The 23,593-nt window shown below is 41.8% G+C and overlaps 1 protein-coding gene across 2 annotated transcripts in view; it reads left to right on the plus strand.

Annotated features, from left to right (window-relative positions):
• LOC132834735 (fibrillin-1-like) overlaps positions 1-23,593 on the plus strand; it is a 589,699-nt gene that overhangs the window by 109,130 nt on the left and 456,976 nt on the right. For both annotated transcript variants that reach the window (XM_060853700.1, XM_060853701.1), the window contains exon 6: positions 16,527-16,724. In XM_060853700.1, the coding sequence (XP_060709683.1) occupies positions 16,527-16,724 (198 nt within the window). The remainder of the gene's footprint in view (positions 1-16,526; positions 16,725-23,593) is intronic.

Below are 23,593 nucleotides of genomic sequence, written 5' to 3' on the forward strand. Positions count from 1 at the left end.
CCAAGTGTGGCCTCACAAAAGTTCCATAAAGCTGCAGTATAACTTGCGTATTCTTATATGCAATGCCCCTTTTTTAACTATTTTATCTATCTGCGGTGCCATCTTCGGTGATTCATGGACATGCACACCCAGATCCCTCTGTATATCAATATTCCTAATTCTGTTCTGCCATTTACTGTATAATTTCCATCTGCACATGACCTTCCAAAATGCATCACCTCACAGTTGTCTGGATTAAACTCCAACTGCCATTTTTCTCTCCATGCCTCCAACTGATCTATATTCTGCTGTATCCTCGGACAATCCTCCTCACTCCACCAATCTTCTTACTATCCACAAACTTGTGAATTAGACCAGCCATGTTTTTCTCCAAGTCATTTATGCAGAGCATGAACAGCAGAGGCCCCAGTGCTGATCCCTGACAAACACCTCATGTCACAATCCTCCATTTTGAAAAGTATCCTTCCACCACTTCCTTCTGTCTCCTATTGCTAAACCAGTTCTGTATCAGCTTGCCAGATCGCCCTGATACCATATGACTTCACCTTCTATACCAGTCTGCCATGAGGGCCCTTGTTAGATGCTTTACTGAGTCCATGAGGACAACATCAACTGCTTTTCCCTCATCAATCATCTTCGTCACCGCCTCAAAAAATTTGATTAATTTAGTGAGGCACAATCTCTCCTGCACAAAACTATGCTGGCTGTCGCTAATGAATCCATTTGCTTCTGAATGCTTATAGGTCTTGTCCCTGAGGGTCTTTTCCAATAATTTTCCTACTACCGACGGGAGTTGCACAGGCTGCAATTTCTTGGATTATCCCTGCAAATCCTCTTAAACAATGGGACAATATTGGCTATTCTCCAATTCTCTGTGATCTCATTTGTGGTCAAAGAGGATACAAAAGTGTCTGTCCATGCTCCAGCAATTGTTCTCTTGCCTCCCTTGATATTCTGGGATAGATCCCATCAGGACCTGGGCACTTATCTATGCAAATACGTTTTAAGATACAAATCACCTCTTCCTTTTTAATAGCAACTTGGCTTAGAAATTCAATACTCCCTCCCTGAGATCATCCTCTACCAATTCCTTTTTGGTGAATACTGACACAAAGTGTTCATTTAGGACCTCACCTAAATCTTCTGATTCTACATGTAGATTCCCTCCTTTGTCCTTGAATGGACCAACTCTATCACTGGCTACCCTCTTACTTTTTATGTATGTTTTAAAAAGCCTTGGGATTCTCCTTAATCCTGTTTGCTAATGACTTTTAATGAACCATTTTAGCCCTTCTACTTTCTTTTCTTTCCTACTTGTCTGTGTACTCTAAGGGCTTCATCAGTTCCCATCCTCCTAGACTTGCTTCCTTTTTCTTTTTGACCAACTTTATAAATCCCTGGTCATCCAAGTTTCATGTAACATGCCATACCTATCCTTCATTCTTGTAGAAATGTGCTGCTCCTGGACTCTTATCTACTGCTGTTTAAATACTCCCATATGTCCCATATGGAGTTACCCTCAAACAGCTCCCTCCAATCAAAATTCTCCAGTTCCTGTCTAATATTGTTATAGTTCACCTTCGCACGGGCACTGCTGTTATCCCTAACCATGACTATCTTAAAATTCACGATATTATGGTTACTAGTCACAAAATGTTTCCCACTCAAACTTCACTCACTTGACGGGGATCATTTCCCAAAACCAGATCCAGTATAACCACTTCCCTGTTTACATATTGTGTCAAAAAATCCTCCTGAATGATCCTTACAAACTCTTCCCTGACCAAACTCCTAGCATGTAGTGAGTCCCAGTCAATATAGGGGAAGTTAAAACTACCCACCTAAACAATCTTGCTGTTTTACAGTTTACCAAACTCTGTCTACATATTCTGTCCTGTGCCTCATGCTAGCTGTTGGGAGACCTGTAGTATACCTTCAGCATTGTAATGTCACCTTTCCTATTCCTGAGTTCTATCTCATTCAAGAGGGGCTGCAAAGAAAAGCCTGTGAATTATGGACTAGTAAGCCTGACATGAACGGTAGGTAAATTACTTGAGAAGATTCTGAGATAAGATATAAATACATTTGGAAAGTCAGAGTTTGATTAGGAATAGTCAGCATGACTTTTTGTGTGGGAGATCATGCCTCACAAATTTGTTGATGAAGTGACCAGGAAGGTTAATGAAGGCTGGGTGGTAGACGTCGTCTATATGGATTTCAGTAATGCCTTTGATAAGGTTCCACATGGTAGGTTGCTCTGGAAGGTTATATTGCATGAAATCCAGAGGGAGCTGGCAAATAGGATACACAGTTGGCTTGATTGTAAGAAACAGAGAATAATAATACTTGTCGATCTGGAAGCCTGTGACTAATAGAGTGCCTCAGGGGTTCGTGCGGGGACCATTGTTGTTTGTTATCTATATAAATATTTGGATGAGAAAGTACAAGACATGATTAGTAAATTTGCAGATGACACTAAAATAGGTGGTATTGTTACTTGAAGAAGGTTATCAGAAATTGCAGCAGCACCTTGATCAGCTGGGGAAGTGGACCAAAAAAATAGTAAATAAAGTTTAATATAGATAAGTCTTAATATAGATAGGTCTTGCATTTTTAAAAGTCAAATCAAGGTAAGAGTTTCATGGTGAATTAGATTAGATTACTTACAGTGCGGAAACAGGCCCTTTGGCCCAACAAGTCCACACCGACCCGCCGAAGCATAACCCACCTGGCCCATTCCCCTACACTTACCCATTCACCTAACACTACAGGCAATTTAGCATGGCCAATTCAGCTAACATATACATTTTTGGATTGAGGGAGGAAACTGGAGCACCCGGGGGAAACCCATGCAGACACGGGAAGAATGTGCAAAGAATCGCCTGAGGTGGGAATTGAACCCAGGTCTCTGGCGCAGTGAGGCAGCAGTGCTAGCCACCATGCCGCCCACATGGTAGGGCTTTAAGAGTGTAGGGCACAGAGGGACTTTGGAGTTCAGGTGCACTGTTCTCTGAAAGTGGAGTTAGAGGTAGAGAGGGCATTGAATAAGGCTTGTGGCATACAGACCTTCATCAGTCAGGGCATTGAGTATAGAAATTGGGAAGTTATGTTGTAGTTGTATAGGACATTGATGAGGCTGCACTTAGAGTATTGTGTTCTGTTTTGGTCACATTGCTGTAGAAAGGATGATATTAAACTGGAAAGAGTGCAGAAGAAATTTATAAGGATGTTGCCAGGGCTCAATGGTCTGGGTTATAGGGAGAGGATTGATAAGATAGGACTCTTTTAGAGCTTGGGAGACTGAGGGTGGTCCTTGTAGAAGTGTATAAGATCTTGAGAGGCATGGATAGAGTGAATGCACTCAGTTTTTTTTTCCCAAGCTTGGGGAATCGAGGACTAGACGGCATCAGTTTAAGGTTAGCGGCCAAAGAATAAAAGGGAACCTGAGGGGCGATGTTTTAAGCAGAGGGTTGTATGCATATGTAATGAGCTGCTAGGGGAAGTGGTTGAGGTGAATATGTTAACAACATCTAGAGTCATAGAGTCATACAGATGTACAGCATGGAAACACACCTTCGGTTCAACCTGTCCATGCCGACCAGATATCCCGACCCAATCTGCCCACCTGCCAGCACCGGGCCCATATCCCTCCAAACCCTTCCTATTCATATACCCATCCAAATGCCTTTTAAATGTTGCACTTGTACCAGCCTCCATCACTTCCTCTGACAGCTCATTTCATACATGTGTGAAAAAGTTGCCCCTTAGGTCTCGTTTATATCTTTCCCCTCTCACCCTAAACCTATACCCTCTAGTTCTGGACTCCCCGACCCCAGGGAAAAGACTTTGTCTATTTATCCTATCCATGCCCCTCATGATTCTATAAGTCTCTATAATATCACCTTTCAACCTCTGACGTTCCAGGGAAAACAGCCCCAGCCTGTTCAGCCTCTCCCTATAGCTCAAATTCTCTAACCCTGGCAACATACTTGTAAATCTTTTCTGAACCCTTTCAAGTTTCATAACATCTTTCGGACAAATATATGAATAGGAAATGTTTAGAAGGATATGGGCCAAGTGCAGGGAAATGGGTTTCGTGTGAATGTGTATTTTGTTGGGTGGCACGGTGGCACAGTGGTTAGCACTACTGCCTCACCGCGCCAGAGATCTGGGTTCAATTCCCACCTCAGGCGACTGACTGTGTGGAGTTTGCACGTTCTCCCCATGTCTGCGTGGGTTTCCTCCGGGTGCTCCGGTTTCCTCCCACATTCCAAAGATGTGCGTGTCAGGTGAATTGGCCATGCTAAATTGTCCGTAGTGTTAGGTAGGGGGAAAATTTAGGGGTATGGGTGGGTTGCGCTTCGGCGGGTCGGTGTGGACTTGTTGGGCCAAAGGGCCTGTTTCCACACTGTAAGTAATCTAATCTAATCTAGACCAGTTTGGGCTGAAAGGCCTGTCTTTCGGCTATCAGACTCCCTGACTCTATGTTGCCTTGCTGCTCAAGTCCTCTGATGTATCCGCCCTTAGCACAACTGTGATATGTTCCTTTACCAGTAATGCAACTCTCCTGCCCCTTTTCATCCCCTTCTGAGACATCTGAAACATCTAAATCCTGGAACATTCAACTGCCAGCCCTGTCCCTCTTTCAGCCAAGTCTCCATAATACAATAATGTCATAGTTCCAAGTACTAACCAAAGCTCCAGGTTCATCTATCTTGCCTATTATACTTCTCGCAGGACACACATGCATTCCAGGCCTCTCCAGGTGTTCTGTATTATTTCCCTGACTGTTCTTGTTTTTCGTCATGTTTGCTTTGATTTCTATCTGTCCCTTAACTTCTGCATCACCAGGTGAAAGTGAGATCGGGGTGGAAATTGGAAGTGAAATCGATATACTTTTCCAATGTTGAAAGGTCGCTGGACCTGAAATATTAATTCTACTTTCTCTTCACAAACTCTGTCAGACCTACTGTTTTTCAGCAGTGTCTCTGGTTTTGTTTCTGACTGTCTCAACTGAACTAAAATCCTCTTGTAATAGATGCCAATATACCATTTGTCTTTCTTAAAATTTGCTGTACCTATTTGTCTCCCTTTATTGACTGATATACAAGGACACCCAGATCTCTTGGTACACTGACACATCGCAATATATCACCACTTGAATGATCCTTTTCTTTCTGTTTTTCATACCAGAGAGTATAACCATGTCTACTGCATCTGCCATGTTTGCCCACTCATTCAATTTGTCTAAATTGCCTTGAACCTCTTTACATCCTCCTTATTAACCCCACCCAGCTGTGTGCCATCAGCAGTCATGGAAATTTTGCATTTGACTTAGTGGTTAGCACTGCTTTCTCACAGCACCAGGGACCCAGGTTCAATTCGGGTGATTGTGTGGCATTTGCACATTCTGCCCATGTCTGTGTGGGTTTCCTCCGGATGCTCCGGTTTCTTGACACAGTCCAAAGATATTCAAGTTAGGTGAATTGGCTGTGCTACTTTACCTATAGTGTTCAGGGTGTGCAGGCTAGATGCATTATTCAGGGGATATGTAGAGCAATAAGGTAGGGGTAATAGGTCTGGGGTGGGATACTCTTCGGAGGGTGGGTGTGGACTTGTTGGGCCAAATGCTCTGTTTCCACACTGTGGTGATTCTATGATTTGGTTCCCTCAGTCAGGTCATTTATGTATGTTATGAATAGCTGAGGCCCAGCATTGATCCTTACTGTGTCTCAGTGGCCATTTAGGAAAATAAACATTTCATATCACTTAGTTTTCTGTCTGTAAACAAATTCTTGATTCATACCAATCTATTACGCTCTATCCCATGTGCTTTAACTTTTTCCACTAACCTCTTACATGGGACGTTATCAAAGCCTTCTGAAAATCCAAATGTGCCATATCTACTCTACTAATTATATCCTCAAAAAGCTTCAGCACATTTGTTAAGTATGATTTGTCGTTTATAAACCCACACTGGTTTTGTCCAGTCCCATTACTGCTTTCTAAATGTTCCATTGTCACATCTTTTATGAAGAGCCTAACATTTTTCTTACTACTGCTGTTAGGCTAACTTATACATAATTCTGTGCTTTTTCTTCCCCTCCCTTTTTAAATAGTGTGGATACATTTGCCGCCCTCTAATCTTCAGCAACAGCTTCAGAGTCTGTAGAATTTTGGAAGGTGACCACCAATGCATGTTGTATTTCCAGGGTCACTTCCTTTGGTACTCTAGGACATAGATTATCAGGCCCAGGTTATTTGTCAGCCTTTAACGCCACAAATTTTGCTAATACTATTTTGTTACACATACTGATTTCTTATTCCTACTGAACAGTTCAGAGGAAGAGTCACTAGACCTGAAACACTATCTCTGCTTTCTCTCCACATGTCCTGTCAGACTGTTGATTTTTTTTATCCAGCAGTTACTGTTTGTGTTTCAGATTTCCACCATTTGCTATTCTTCATTTTAATTTTGACTTTTGACTTGACTTTATAACCTTGTTAGTCACCTTAGCCTTATTTTGCACCATGGCCTCATTTGTTTCTTGCTCTTTTTGTTATGCATTCCATTTTTGCTTACCTTTCTATCTTTTGTATCTATCCTTGCTTCTGCCTCAGTTTCCCTTCTCAGATTTCTATCTCTTTGCCATTCTAGTTGAAACCTTCCCGATAATACTAGAAAACATCCTATCCCTGAGGGCATTGGTCCTAATCCTGCCCAGATGCAACCTGTCTTGCTTGTCCAGGTCCCACCTTCCCCAGGATCCAGTGTCCCAGGAATCTGAATCTCTCCCTCCTGTTTCCATTTCTTTGAGTCACATGTCCATCTGGCGTATCCTTTTGTTTTTACTCACACTAGCACATAGCACTGTAGTAATATTTTAAAACAAAACCCTGGACTTAAGAATCTAATGATGACCACGATGACCATTGCTAATTGTTGGAAAAACCCATCTGGTTCACTAACATCCTTTAGGGAAGGAATTCTGCCATCCTTACTTTGTCTGGCCTACACGTGACTCCAAACCCACAGCAATGTGGTTGATTCTTAGCTGTCCTCTGGACAATGAGGGATGGGCAATAAGTCCTGGTCAGCGCTCCCCATATACTATGAAGGAATAAAAAGTAAATCTTGAAATTACTTACCTTGAAGTCCATCTTTTTAATTTAGGTCCTGATACCCTATATCCCTTTTTATTTTGTCAATGGTACCAATGTTTATCATGACCACTGGCTGTTCACCTTTTCCTTCAGAAAGCCCTGCACAAACTCTGAGACATTTTTTGACCTTGGCACCAGAAAGGCAGCATACCATCCTGGGGTCCCTTTTACAACTGCGCAAAAAGCTTTCTGTTCACCTTATTATTGAATTTCCTCTCGCTATTGCTGCTATTGTCCCTCCCCTCTTGTATACTAGAACCACCCAGGCACCATGGCCTTGGCTTCCACTGTTACCCGCAGACATGTCGTTAATCAAAACAAAGAAACATAGAAGATAGGAGCAGGAGGAAGCCATTTGATCCTTTGAGCCTACTCCACCATTAATCACGATCATGGCTGATCGTCCAACTCAGTAGCTTAATGCTGCTTTCTCCCCATCACCTTTGAATCTATTTGCCCCAAGTGCTATATCTAGCTGCCTCCTGAATGCAATCAATGTTTTGGCATCAACTACTTGCTGTGGTAATGAATTTTATCGGCTCACCACTCTTTAGTGAAGAAATGTCTCCTCATCTTCGTCCAAAATGGTCCACCCGAATCCTCAGGTTGCAACCCTGGTTCTGGATGCACCTGCCATTGGGAACATCCTCCCTGCATCTACCCTGCCTAGTACTGTTAGAATTTTAATAGTCTTTATGACATTCTCCCTCATTCGTCTAAAGTCCAGTGAAAACAATCCTAAACATGTCAATTTCTCCTCATACTTCAGTCCCGCCATCCCTGGAATCAGCCTGATAAACCTTTGCTGCACTTCCTTCAGGGCAAGAGCATCCTTCTTCAGAAAAAGAGACCAAGAACTGTATACAATATTCTAGGTGCAGGATAGGTCTCACCAAAGCCCTGTATATCTGACTGCAACAGCACTTACCTGCCTCTGTACTCGAAACCTCTCGCAATGAAGGCCAACGTACCATTTGCCTTCTTTACCACCTGCTGTATCTGCATGTTTACCTTCAGCAACTGGTACACAAAGGTACCCAGGTTCCGCTGCACACTCCCCCTCCCAATTTATAGCCATTCAGGTAGTAATCTGCCTTCTTGATTTTGCTTCCAAAGTGAAGCATTTATCCAAATTATACTGCATCTGCCATTGATTTGCCCACTCACCCAAGCTGACTATGCTGAAGGATCTGTACATCCTCTGCACAGTTCACCGTCCCACCCGACTTGGTATCATCTGCAAACTTTGAGATATTACCCCCCAACAGTATCCAAATGGTATATCTGATAGAGGGTGGTTGGCTACAAGGGACTTCAGCATTACTTCCCCTCCTCTGTTCTGCCTGTAGTCACCCATCCCCTTTCTACCTGTTCATTCTTTACCAGCAGTGTGATTCTTTCACTGAACATGCTATCTGTGGCAGTCTAAGCTTTGCAGATGGCACATAGTGAGTTGAACTTGCTATTCCAGCCTCAACATGCAGCTGGACATACTTCCAACAGATCGTTGCCAGGGACACTGGAAGAGATATCATGGAAGATCGGTTGAAACAGCAGTATGGTATACTCAAAGATTTGGGTTGACCAGCAAAGTTGAATTTTGTCTATCGAAAAGACAAAGCAGATTTTGTGACACTTTACGTAAGACTCTGAAAGCAACAGTGGTAGAGAATATGAAGGAGCATTATTTTTTTTTAAATCCTGAAAAAAATAAGAACAATGTTGGAAGAATCATTTTGACAGTCTGTATGAAAAAATTTAAATACCTGACCTGCTTGAACCAGAAAAAGAGTTGATATTGATCTTGTAGTAACTAGAAATAGAGAGTGAGATAGAAGTAGCAATAATGGGATCAAAACTGGATAAATGACTGGATTAGATGAAGAAACTACAGAATTACTTAAAAACATGGAAAGAGCTTAACATTTATGTTTGTGGAACTGTGCAAAGGTATTTACCTACAAGGAGATTGCATTCACTACGTAGCTAAAAACAGGTTGATGTCTGGTTTTGAAACAGAAAGTAGTATTGAGAATTCTAACGGAAGAGTGGGTGTGAACAAATGGAGCTGTTTTAGAGAATCATCAGTTTAGATTCCAGGAAAGAAGTACATGGAGTATTCTGAAGAGGTAGAAAAAAATCTAGAACAAACAGAAATGATGAGTAGCTAATGGGGAACCAGAACCGTGTGATTTTAAGAGGTATTTGACATGGATGTTGCTTATCATCAATCTTCAATATTTATGGAAAATTAATGAATCCAAAGGTCTCAAACATCACAGATGGCTATCTTTCATTCCATGTGATATCAAGAAATGTTTGGAGGCACTAGAAACTGCAAAGGCTATGGACCGTGATAACATTCCGGCAATAGTAATGAAGATGTGTTCCTGACCTTGCCATGCCCCTTGCCAAGCATTTCCAAATTATCTACCTGAAAATGTGGGAAGTTACCACATATGTCCTGTACACAAAGAGCAGGAAAAATCTAACCTGGTCATGTAACACCATATCATCTTCTTAATCATCAGTAAAGTGATGGAAGGTGTCATCAGCACTACTATGAAGCAGCAGTTGCTTAGCAATAACCTGTTCAAATGACACTTAGGTTGATTTCCTCCAGGGCTACTCAGTTCCTGTCCTCATTACAGCCTTTGTTCAAATTTGGGAAAAAGGTGAACATTGGCAGGACCAATGCATGTCTCAAAGTCACCAAGAAATAGTTACATCTAGAAGGAAGAGATCGAGAATAGGTATAAAAATTTGAAATATTTTGATACATACTATCTGCAGATGGAAGATGCAACAAAGAAATAAGAACAAGGTAGTAGTGGAAAAGGCCATATTTGGTGAGCCATGATGTGGAGATGCCAGTGTTGGACTGGGGTGGACAAAGTTAAAAATCTCACAACACCAGATTAAAGTCAATCAGGTTTATTTTGGGCGTACGAGCTGTCAGAGTGCTTCTCCTTCATCAGGTAACTAGTGAGGCAGGATCATAAGATACAGAATTTATAGCAAAAGATCACAGTGTCATGCAATTAAAATGATATATTGAACAAATCTAGAAAGCTGTTAACCCTTTTGTCTTTTAGAAGGGGTTGCAGGCTTCGGTTCATTAATATGTAAATCCCAGAACTTCTTTTAAGTCAATTCTCGAGATAACTTAAGATTTTATAAAAAAAAGGTGATATGTTAGCTCAAACAATGTATTAAAGGTGTAAAGTTGGAGTATCCCAATCCTGAGTCTTTATCAGGATTGACTGCCTGCATATTGTGTGCTTTTTAGAGCAAAAATAGAATGTATCTGCAAAAAAAGGTTCTGCAAATGCACAGTCACCCCATAGACTTATGTTTGGGTATGTATGTATGTGAGGGAGAGAGAGAGTGTGTGAGTGTGAATGTGTGTGAGAGCATGTGTTTGCGTGTGTGCATGCTTGATAGAATGTGTGAATGAGTATGATGGAGTATAAGCCTGTGAGAAAATGTGTGCATGGGTGTGAGTGTAGGGATTGTATCCGTGTGTGTGTCTGAGAGAGAGTGTATGGTATGAGGGAGGTTCTGCTTAAGTGTGTGTGTATGTGTGAGTGTATAGTGTAGTGGGGTCAACTGTAGTGTGACATGAATCCAAGGGCCTGGTTGAGCCATACCAAAATTGGCTATCAGCCTTTGCTCGGCCACTCTGTGTTGTTGCATATCATGAAGTCCACCTTGAAGGATGGTCATCTGAAGATCTGAGGCAGAATGTTCTTGACCACTGAAGTGTTCCCCAACTGGGAGGGAACATCCCTGTCTGGCGATTGTTGCACGGTGTCGTGTGACTCAGCCGACGTTGTCAGCGTTCTCATACGCTGCAGGCAAGGATACCTTGAGTTATGGTACATTGGCGAGACTAAGTAGACGCTACAACAATGGATGAATGAACATCGCGCAACAATCGACAGACAGGGATGTTCCCTCCCAGTCGGGAAAGACTTTGGTCAGAGAAGTTCGGCCTTGGATATTTGGGTGATCATTCTTCAAGGTGGACTTCGAGGTATGTATCAATGCAGAGTGGCCGAGCAGAGAATGATAGCCAAATTCGGTGCCCATGAGGATGGCCTCAACTGAGACCTTGGTTTCATGTTACACTATAGGTGAAACCATTACACTATACACTCACACACACAAAGAACACATACACATACTCATATACTCACACAGTCACGTGGACCCTCTCTCATACACAGTGTCTCTCTCTCTGACAAATGCACATGCACCTCATATACTGTCACCCACGCACACATCCTGTCATAGGCTTATACTCCATCACACTCACACACACGACCAAACAGACGCGCGCACACACACACACACACACACACACACACACACACACACACACACACACACTCTCTCTCTCTCTCTCTCTCTCTCTCTCTCTCTCTCTCTCTCTCTCACCCATCTATGGGGTGAATTTGTATTTGCAGATACATTCTATTTTTGGTCAAAAACACACAACCTGTAGGCAGTCAATCCAAATAACATTTCATAAATTCCTACTTTGGACATAGAGCCGGTACAACTCAAGATTGGATACAGACAGACTCTAAACTCATACCTTTAATGCATTGTCTGAGCTGAGATGTCATTTGTTTTTAATAAAACCTTAAGTTATCTCGAGAATGTGACTTAAAAGCAGTCTCGGATGTACGTATTAATGAAATATTAATATTACTAATATCTGCAACCCATTCTAAAAGATGAAAAACTTAACAGCAATCTACATTTGTTCAATACATCATTTTAATTGCAAACTAGTGTGATCTTTTGCTATAAATTCTGTGTCTCACGATCCTGCCCCACTAGTTACCTGATGAAGGAGCAGCGCTCTGAAAGCTCGTACTTCCAAATAAACCTGTTGACTATAACCTGATATTGTGTGACTTGTAACTTTGTATTTGCCAAGAACAGACTTAAATGGAAAGCTGAATAAACATTTTGAGAAGCAACTTCAAAAGAAATTGATTTGAAGTGTTTTGTATGGATCTTATGGAAAGAGGAGATATGAATAGCTTTTAAATGTGGGTTTGGAAGAGAATGAACAGGATTTGTTGGAGAGAAGTAACAAGATGAAATGTTGTGGAGTGTAAACAGTGAAATAAATTTGTTGAATGTGATTAGGAAATTATTAGGAATAATCTGATTAGTGATAGTCAATATGGTTTTGTGAAGGGCAGGTCTTGCCTCACAAACCTTTTGCATTCTTTGAGAAGGTGACCAAACAGGTGGATGAGGCTAAAGCAATTGATGTGGTGTACATGGATTTCAGTAAAGCGTTTGATAAGGTTTTCCATGGTAGGTTATTGCAGAAAATATAGCGGCATGATATTGAGGGTGATTTAGCGGTTTGAATCAGAAATTGGCTGGCTGTAAGAAGACAGAGGGTGGTGGTTGATGGAAAATGTTCACCCTGGAGTTCGGTTACTAGTTGTGTACCCCAAGGGTCTGTTTTGGAGCCACTGCTGTTTGTCATTTTTAGAAATGACCTGGATGAAGGCGTAGAAGAATGGGTGAGTAAATTTGCAGATAACACTAAAGTTGGTGGAGTTGTGGACCGTGTAGATGATCACAAAAGTTAGAGATTTAAACAAAATAGTCAAAGGTTTACTGTTTACCTGTCTAATAGACTCAGGTTAACAAAACACTGACCAGACTTCTGTACTTTCCTGTACTACTACAGGAAAACAAAATATGAATCATCTACTTAAACTTTCCTAGGTGACTCTCTAGCCCTGTTCTTAAACCATATATGCATGCAGGCATTTACACACAAACAAACAAATATTAGGAATGGAGAAAAAAAGACTAGAATAATAGTTCAGTAGCACTAGCCTACAGGATTTGATCGGGTTTCCTTTCATTTCCCAAGTTCTTCCAATTCTAAGATTCTTATTCTTCCCAAATCCTTTACTACAAAGCCAGGGCAGTTGGCACATTAATTGTTCAGTCTTTCAGTCACTGTGTGAAGGCTTACAGCAAAAGGTGAGAAAGAATCTTCCAGGTTTTGGAATAGCCTTTTCTCTATTACAGTTTGGATGCTCTGTCCCTGTTTTATTCACACATAGTGTTTACCTGCCCAGGAGACAGTCACAGGGTTGTTGTCATGATCATTATTTGGAGATGCTGGTGTTGGACTGGGTGTACAAAGTTAAAAATCACAAAACACCAGGTTATAGTCTAACAGGTTTAATTGGGAGCACACTAGCTTTTGGAGCGACGCTCCTCCACTATCACCTGCTGAAGGAGCGTCACTCCGAAAGCTAGTGTGCTCCAAATTAAACCTGTTGGACTATAACCTGGTGTTGTGTGATTTTTAACTTTGTCATTATCATTGTCAGTGATACTGTCTATCACTTCCTTCCATGGGGATGGTAATTTGTTAGATTGGATTTGTCCTGCTTTTAATGAAAAAGACAACCTGGTCAATTTTCCTTGTTGTCTGGAATATGACAGTATTTTAGAATTAATGGAGCAGCATAGCTAGGGAAATGGCTAGCTCTAGAGTCCTATATGTTTGTGTGCATGTCTTGCGTATTCTCCCTTATCTCTGAGAAGTTGGTGGTAAACTACCTACTTGAACCTTGAATAGGGATGGAATATGGAGGGAAATGTGCTAAAATGTTGCCAAAGTCAACAGTATCTAGTGCATTCAGCTTTTTCCTCATGTCACATTAAGTGAATCAAATTGTCTAAAGGTTGGCATTGTCATGCTGGGACAGTTCTCCTTGAAAACAGTTGCAAATACATCAGCCTAGTTTCTTTTGCTGATTTGTGGGGCTGTCCTTTTGTTGAGGATGAGAATGTTATGAAGCACCTCCTACATGCTAGACATGGGATTTACAGATTGGAGTTGAATGCAAGTCATCTTATGCTGGTGCCTCAAAGGTGCCCAGATCTGAGCTGCTACACCTGTTGTTGTGGTTCTGCTCGCCGAGCTGGAAGTTTTTGCTGCAAACGTTCCGTTCCCTGGCTAGGGAACATCATCAGTGCTGTTGGAGCCTCGTGTGAAGCGCTGCTTTGATGTTTCTTCCGGTATTTATATTGGTTTGTTCTTGCCGCTTCCGGGTGTCAGTTTCAGCTGCAGTGATTTGTATGTGGGGTCCAGGTCGATGTGTCTGTTGATGGATGTTCTTGCCGTTTCCGGATGTCAGTTTCAGCTGTAGTGGTTTACTTTACATTCACTTTACATTCAACAATCAGATATACGAACAAATCAACGGAACACCCATGGGATCACCAATCTCGGGACTCATAGCAGAGGCAGTTATGCAAAGGTTAGAACATACAGCCATACCACAAATCCAACCCAAACTCTGGATCAGATATGTTGATGACACCTTTGTAATCATCAAAAACACAGATATAGAAAAAACACACCGAATCATCAACGCCACACTCACAGGAATCCGATTCACACGAGAAGAGGAAAAGGATAGCCAACTCCCATTCCTAGACGTGTTAGTAGAGAGAACACCCAACGGAGAATTCACCACAAGGGTACACAGGAAATCAACACACACAGACCAAGTCTTAAACTATGAAAGTAACCACCCCAACACACACAAACGAAGCTGCATCAGGACACTATTCAAAAGGGCCACAACACACTGCAGTACACCAGAACTGCGAAAAGAGGAAGAGGAACATCTATACAAGGTATTCGCCAAAAACGGATACCCACGCAACTTTATCACCAGATGCCTAAGAGATAGACCGAGGAACGAGGACATGCCACAACCAAAAGGACTAGCCACTCTACCTTACGTCAGGAGCGTCTCAGAACTGACAGCCAGACTACTGCGACCCTTAGGACTCATAACAGCACACAAGCCAACATCCACGCTCAGACAACAACTCACTAGAACAAAGGACCCAATACCCAGCATGAGCCAAACTAACGTAGTTTACAAAATACCATGCAAGGACTGCACAAAACACTATATAGGACAAACAGGAAGACAGCTAACAATCCGCATCCATGAACATCAGCTAGCCACAAAACGACACGACCAGCTATCTCTAGTAGCCATACACTCAGACAACCAGCAACATGAATTTGACTGGGAAAACACCACTATCATAGGACAAGCCAGACAGAGAACAGCCAGAGAATTCCTAGAAGCATGGCATTCATCCCCCAACTCCATCAACAGACACATTGACCTGGACACCATATACAAACCACTACAGCTGAAACTGACACCCGGAAACGGCAAGAACATCCATCAACAGACACATCGACCTGGACCCCACATACAAATCACTGCAGCTGAAACTGACACCCGGAAGCGGCAAGAACAAACCAATATAAATACCGGAAGAAACATCAAAGCAGCGCTTCACACGAGGCTCCAACAGCACTGATGATGTTCCCTAGCCAGGGAACGAAACGTTTGCAGCAAAAACTTCCAGCTCGGCGAGCAGAACCACAACAACGGATACCCGAGCTACAAATCTTCAATCAGATTTTTGCTACACCTGTTCTGAATCTATCCAATTTAACATAGTGCTAGTGCCACAACCTGATGTGTTACTTTGAAGGCTGGGCTTTGTCCCGACAAGGTCTGCAGAAAGGTCACGTCTGCTACTATTGTTATTGGTAGGTAGATTAATGTGCAAAAATCCAAGTAAAGCTTTCCTTTTTGTTGATTCCCTTACCACTTGCCACAGGCTAAGCCTGGTGGAAATGTTGCTGATTAATTCATGATTTCGGACAGGTTCATCATAAGTATGTCACTGAGCCACTCTTGGTGATGAACCTCGAAGACCCCATCCAGGCTTTTTAAAAAAAGACTTTTGTGTTATGTGGGTATCTTTGGCAAGGCCAGCATCAATTGACCTGACCTGGGATAATGTGCTGGAAATCAAATCCCACTTTCTCAGAGTTATCAGAAAAGCTAAAGATCTACACACAGGCATGTGCGCACCCACTTGTGGCACCCACACGCATTGATAAGGTGTGGCGTGTATTTCTGCATGGCGCACCATTTCCCATTCGGTATATGAAATAGATGGGCTGTTAATTGTTTGGCTGCTTTGCCTAGGTTTGTACCTTTGGAACTGCACTCCTTAGGATAAGTGGAGAGTTTTTCATCATACTGTGGACCTACCGTGCAAATAATCGAGGAGTCAGGAAATTAGTTGCTCACTGGAAATTCCAAATCTACAACTTGCCTTTGTAGCCGCAATACCTTTATGCCTTGTTCAGTTCAGCTTCTTGAGAGTGATACCCAGGATGCTGTTAGTAAAATGCTGATGTCCATTGAATGCCAAATGGCAGGTGAGGTGAATCGACTGTAATGGTACATTTTGTATTTCAGATTACAGAACTGGACCATGTTTCACATCAGTAGAAAAACAGATGTGCCAAGGACAATTGACTGGCATTGTCTGTACCAAAGTCCTTTGTTGTGCAACAGTTGGACGAGCCTGGGGGCATCCATGTGAGATGTGTCCCGCCCAACCACAACCATGTCGTCGTGGTTTTATTCCAAATATTAAAACAGGAGCTTGTCAAGGTAAGAAATTAATCATATGTAGAATTTTTGAAATGTAATTAAAAATCATGTTTAATTAACTTCTGTTGTTTCGTAAATACAAGATGAAAGCAATCTTAAATGTAATTAAAAATCATGTTTAATTAACTTCTGTTGTTTCGTAAATACAAGATGAAAGCAATCTTAAGGAGATTATTCATCCTTAGGGCATGGTTCCCTAAATTTGCCAAAGATTGGCTATTGTTAGTAGGAGTAAATACCAGAAATCGTATGATTACAGTGCTTGAATGTATACAATATTTTAGTGAACCAAATGCTAAGACAGCACAATATAGGCCCTTCAGCCCTCAATGTTGTGACGAGCATTTATCATAATGAAGATCAGCCTAACTTACGCAGCCCTCAATTTACTGCCGTCCATTTGCTTGTTCAGCAGTCGCATAAATGTCCCTAATATCTCTGACTCTACTCCAACACTGGCATTGCATTCCAAGCATCCACCACTCTCTGCGTAATGAACCTACCTCTGACATTTCCCCTATGCCTTCCTCCAATCACCTTAAAATTATGACTCCTTGTTACTGTCATTTCTGCTGTGGGGAAAAGTCTCTGGCTATTTACTCCATCTGTGTCTCTCATTACCTTGCAAATCTTGACCAAGTCGCCTCTCTTCCTCCTCCTCTGCAGTGTGAAAAGCCCTAGCTCACTCGATCTCTCTTCATAAGACAAGCCCTCTGATCCAGACAGCATCCTGGTAAATCTGTTGTGCACCCTCTCCACACCATCTACATCCTTCCTATAATGAGGCGACCAGAACTTCCCACAATATTCTAAGTGTAGTCTGACCAGGATTTTGTAGAGCTGCAGCAAAACCTTGTGGCTCTTAAACTCAATCTCCCTGTTAATGAAAGTCAAAACGCCGTATGCTTTCTTAACAACCCTAACAACTTGGGTAGCAACTTTGAGGGATCTATGTACGTAGTCCCCAAGATTCCACTGTTCCTCCACACTGCCAAGAATCCTGTCTTAACCCTGTATTCCGCATTCAAATTCAACTTTCCAAAATGAAGCATTTATGCAGGTTGAATTCCATCTGCCACTTCTCAGCCCAGCTCTACATCGTGTCAATATCTTGTTGTAGCCTGCAACAGCTCTCAACACTATCGACAACACCACTGAACTTTGTGTCGTCAGCAAACTTACTAATTCACCCTTCCACTTTTTCATCCAAGTCATTTGTAAAATCTACAAAGAGCAGAGGCCCAAGAACAGATCCCTGCGAGACAGCACTGGTCACCGATCTCCAGACGAAATATTTTCCATTCATTATCACTCGCTGTCTTCTTTCAGCCAGCCAATTCTATATCCAGACAGCCACATTTCCCTGTATCCCATATCTCCTAACTTTCTGAATGAATCTACTGTGGGGAACCTTATCAAATGCCTTATTGAAATCCATATACACCACACGTACTGCTCAACCTTCAACAACTTTGTCGACACATACTCAAAGAGCTCAGTAAGGTTTGTGAGGCATGACCTGCCCCTCACAAAATCATGCTGACTATCTTTAATCCTTTAATTGTTATCTTATAATTGTTCTGCTGCTTGTTCATTAAAAACAACTGATAGAAACATTTTTGAATGTTTGCAGGTTTTTAGCCAAAGTCGACCAAGTTTTATATAGTTATTTATGTAATATATTAAACATGTACTTCAGATGTAACATATCTTTTGCATTTTTATAAAATATATATCATTAGTAAAACATAACATTAGGAATAAAGTAAGACAAACTAACAGCACTATTTAATCATATTGTAACAGGAAGGTCAAAAATGAAATTTCCCTGGAGGAGTTTATGATTAGTCATCTTTAGAAAAAAAAAAATTTTTGAACAGTGTTTAGAAACATGACACTTTCACTATCATGTTTATGAAAAGTGGCAGATTTGAATATTTGGTGATATTACAGAAATGGATAATTTGTAGTAATAGGAGGCTAGAGATGAAATGCACCTTGAGAAATGTTGCAGGGGCAAGATTTTTAAATTCCTGAGCACCGACTGTTATCTGGGGAGATGTGAACTGTAGATACCAGATTGTTCCAGTTTCAACATGGCCTCGTTAGGTTTGTTTACTAGAGTTGTTGAAAAGGATATACATGTAAGCTAATTTGGCAGAGAGATGGGGTAACAAGGTACGGCATTCGAAAGGTGAAACGGGAACAAAGGATTAATAAAGCTCAGTAGCACTTAGAGAAACGAATAGGAGATTATTAGGTAAAGTCAGACTAAGAAAGTTTAAGATAGATTTACTATGCATGTATGTAAATGCAAAGAACAAGGTAAATAAGGACAATGACAAAGAGCCTTATGGGAGTATTACATTCTGGCGATTGAGGTGACCTGGTTCAAAGTTGGGCAGGATTGTTTGGAATGTATTCTTGGATACAAGAGGTTTAAGGGAAATAGGATAGTAGCATTATTTGTGAATGATAATATTATATTGCTGGAGGGAGAGGTTGTCCTGGAGGAATCAAAGACAGAATCCATTTGATCAATGTAGTGATTGTAACAAAGTCAACCAGAATATGAGTTCCCTGATTGGGGCTGTTAACTTGATCTAATAAGGGAGTCTGGCTCATTGCAACAGTTGTCTTTGTGTTGGGGGCATGCATTTCTGTCATTATGTCATTATTTGGGAAGCTTAACTTGTTCAAGCCTGCTGTTGAAAATTCGGCCCAGTATGTGGAGAGAATGCATTATTTGTTCCAGGCAAACAACATTGTGGCAGATGAAAGACAACAAGTAATTCTCCTGACAGCTTGTGGACCCACAGCTTTTTTGGTTATGAGGAGCCAAAAGTTTCCTGAGGCATAGATACTAAACCCTTTCAAGAGTTGACGATGTAGTTAAGGAATATTATGACACAAATCCTCCTCTCATTCTGAAACGCTATTGGTTTTATTCAACAGTTCAAGAACCAGGGAATTGCTGTCGGGATTTTTGTCAAGGTTAAGATGACTGGCAGAGGCATGTGACTTTGGTTTAACCATTAATGAGATGCTGAGGGACCATTTGGTATGTGGGATTAATGATGTAACCATGCAAAAGTGCCTTCGAGCTGAAGCCCAACTAAACTTCAAACAGGCGGTACAACTGATTCTGTCATTAGAAAATGTGGCAAGTGGAGCATATGAGTTACAGGGTATGCCAGTGGAAGTGGACAACCTTGCCAGGCCAGCTGAGCCTGCAGGACAGCACTGAATAAAGATAATTGCATAGCCTCAGTCAAGACATACACTGAACAGAGGAACTTGCAGTAAAATCCCAAAACAAAACCTAAACCAAAGGGTTAACATTTTCTCCAAGATCCAGGTCAGCAAGCCACTGCAGTTGCTGCCGGTATGCAGACTCAAGATAGCAAAGGAGTCCCACTAGGCCTGAATTGAGCAACAGAACAAATAGGCCAGTATCCAGGAGTGTGAACACTCCTTAAAGCCCATCTACACCTGGCTTGGAACAGTTAAATCGCTTAACAACATCCAAATCAGACCAATCACAATAAACGTTGTGTTAAATAATCACCCAATTTTGATGGATATTGATTCCTGCTTGGCCTTATCACTGATTACCAAGCCAGTCTTTAACTACATTTGCTGTGGACTCCAACCCTTAAAATATGCATAACACCTCAGCTATACTGAGAACCTACATCAGGGAACCTTTACAGATTAAAGGCACAACTTCGGTTCCAGTCTCAAATGTGAATCAGCTTGTTTAGTTACTAGTGATTGTAGTAAAAGGCTCAGGCCCAATCCTGATTGAGCAAAATTGGTTGAGAAAGATTCACCTTGATTGGCTCAACATTTTTCAATTAGAAAATGGCTGCCTGCGTGAAATCCTAGTCCTAGAAATCAATATCTGAAAGATTTTCAGGAACGTCTGGAGACTATCAAAGGAGCCAAGGCCACTTTGCGTTTTGACCAGAAAGCAATTCCACAGTTCTGCAAGGCCCGCACAGTGCCATTTGTCTTATCTGCAGAAGTAGAGGCAGAAATCAAGAGGTTGAAAAGTGAAGGAATCATCAAACCAGTACAGTTTGCAGAATTGGCACCATTGGTCATACCGATTGTGAAGCCTAACAGGTTGGTTTACCTTTGTGGGGATCTTAAACAAACAGTAAACCACCTCTTGCAGCTGGATAAATACCCAATGCCATGCAAGATGGACTTATATGCAAAGCTAGTTGGGGTTGGCTGTCCTTCCCAAAGCGAACTGCATACTTGCAATTGCAGTTAGATTAAGATTCCCAGATTATGTTACAGTTAATACGCGCTATGATAAGTATCAATATACGATACTGCCCTTGGGGTATCATCAGCCTTTGCCATTTTTCAGCAGTCAATGGAGAACATTTATCTGGATGGCATGCTAATAATGATGAAGACTATTAAAGAGCACTTAGATGTTTCTCCAAGTCAGACATATGCCTTAGAAGGGAAAAAAGTGTGTTCCAGGCACCCCAAGTAACCTATTGGGCTACAGAATCAACAAGACCAGCTTACACACAATGGAAGGTAAATTGAGGATGATCAAAGATGATCCTGCTCCCACATCTGTGCTGAAGCTTAGGTCTTTCCTTGGATTGGTGAAGTATTACAGAAAGTTGCTGTTGAAAAAGGGTCAGCCTTGGAAATGATTATGTAACCAAGACATATCCTTTAGGGAAGTGAAGAAGCTGGAAAATTGTTGGTAAATTATGATCCCAAGCGTGATCTAGTCCTGACATGCGATGCCTCCCCTAACGATATCGGGAAAGTCAAAGGTGAGGACTGCAGATGCTGGCAATCGGAGTCTGTGCTGGAAAAGCACAGCAGGTCAGGCAGCATCTGAGGAGCAGGAAAATCGATGTTTTGGGCAAAAGTCCTTCATCAGGAAATCACTTTTGCCGCTATCGGGGTAGTGTTGGTTCACAGATGGTCCAATGGAGAGGAATGCCCAATAGCGTATGCTTTGCAGACTTTGGCTGATACAAAGCGCAAGTATGTCTGGATAGAGAAGGAAGGTTTGGTGATCATCTATGGTGTGAGAAAGTTCCAGCAAAATCTTTATGGGTGTAAATTTGTAATGGGAACATACCACAAACCCCTGCTAGGACTACGCAAAGAGGAGGCAAAAGTGAGGACTGCAGATGCTTTTGCCCAAAACATCGATTTTCCTGCTCCTCGAATGCTGCCTGACTGGCTGTGCTTTTCCAGCACCACTCTAATCCAGACTTTATGCAAAGAGGAGAAGGCCAACACTGCCTACAGCTTCAGTTCTAATTCAGCAGTGGGCTTTCACTCTAAGTGTGTACAACTACAAGTTGAAACATTGTCTGGGAGGCCAAATAGCAAATGCAGACACCTTGAGCTGCCTCTCACAATCAGATATACTGGAAGAGTCTGTTTTGGTTTTAAACTTTCTCGGTATCCTTCCATCACCACTGACAATATCAGACTGTGGATGCAAAAAGGTGCAGTCCTGGCAAAACTAAAACAAGAGGAAACAAAGGGACCATCACATCTAAAATTGAAACCTTACTGGACCAGATCGCCATAGAGGATGGTATTTCATTATGGGGATCAAGAGAAATTGCCCCAAACAAAGGTCGCTGCCGGATACTAGCTGAATTCCCCTAGGGTTGTCCAGGGTGTCCAAGATAAAAATGTTGGTGAGAAGTTATGTCTGGTGGCCAGGATTGGATGCAGACATAGCTGCATTGGTAGGGCAGTGCCCAGAGAGCCAGCAAGGACAATAGTTCCTGACGGCAGCTCCCCCATGTTCATGGGAATGGCTGAGTAAACCCTGCACTCGGTTACACTTCGAATCTGCGGGTCCTTTCACGGTCATTATTGATGCCCATTCAATATGGTTAGACATACATAAAGTTAATTTGTCAAAGACAGATGACAATATGTGGGCTCCCAGAAGTGTTGATCACAAACAATAGGCCATCATTTACCAGCAACGAATTTGAGAATTTCCTAAATGGCTTTCAACATAAGGACAGCTCCATACCATCCGTTGTCCAATGGTCTGATTTGCAATGGTTTGCAGTCCAAACTTTGAAGGCAGACTGATAGAAACAGCCTACGACTTCGCGTGATATGTAATTCCTTTGATTATTGGATCACCTCTCATGCAACTACAGAGATAGCTCCAGCTGAATTGCTAATGGGGAGAAGAGTCTGCACCAGGTTTAATGTGATATTCCTTGATCAGATTGGGAGGATGAAACAATATCAGGAATGGCAATGCCATATTCAGCACTCCTGTCAGCATCAGATACCATTTACTTCAGGGGATGAAGTTTGGTGCCGAAATCATGGAAGTGGCCTGCAAGGGGAACAGGCATCATCAGCATGAGGTCAGGTCCCATGAAGTACAAAGTTTGGGTAGAAGAGGCAATTCTGAACGAGCATGTTGACCATTTGAAAGATGCAAACTCACTAACTGGCCAGAGGTCAACAGCGAGAGGGCACTAGTTTAAAATGATTGTGAGAAGAACTAAGCGACATGAGAAAATTTTTTATCTGGCAGGGTTGTTAGCAATGCCAGAAAGATATGCAGTCTATTCACTTGGCTTTCAAAAGGAAACATCTATCTAAAGAAGAGAGAATAAAGCTTAGCTAAATTGTTTTTGCAATATGCTGGCAAAGCTCAATGGGGTAAATTGCATCTGTCTATAATTGTAACTGTCCTATGATGCATTAGCACCCATTAAAAGTAATCAAGCTAATTTAGGAACTGACAATCTGATTACTGCAGCAGATGGAAAACCAACTGAACAGAGTAAAACTTTTCCCTCATTGCTGAATATAAAAAGGTTTTTTTTCTGTTTATT

The sequence above is a fragment of the Hemiscyllium ocellatum genome, chromosome 42 (genome assembly GCF_020745735.1).
Source record: "Hemiscyllium ocellatum isolate sHemOce1 chromosome 42, sHemOce1.pat.X.cur, whole genome shotgun sequence".
NCBI classification, from domain to species: Eukaryota; Metazoa; Chordata; class Chondrichthyes; order Orectolobiformes; family Hemiscylliidae; genus Hemiscyllium; species Hemiscyllium ocellatum.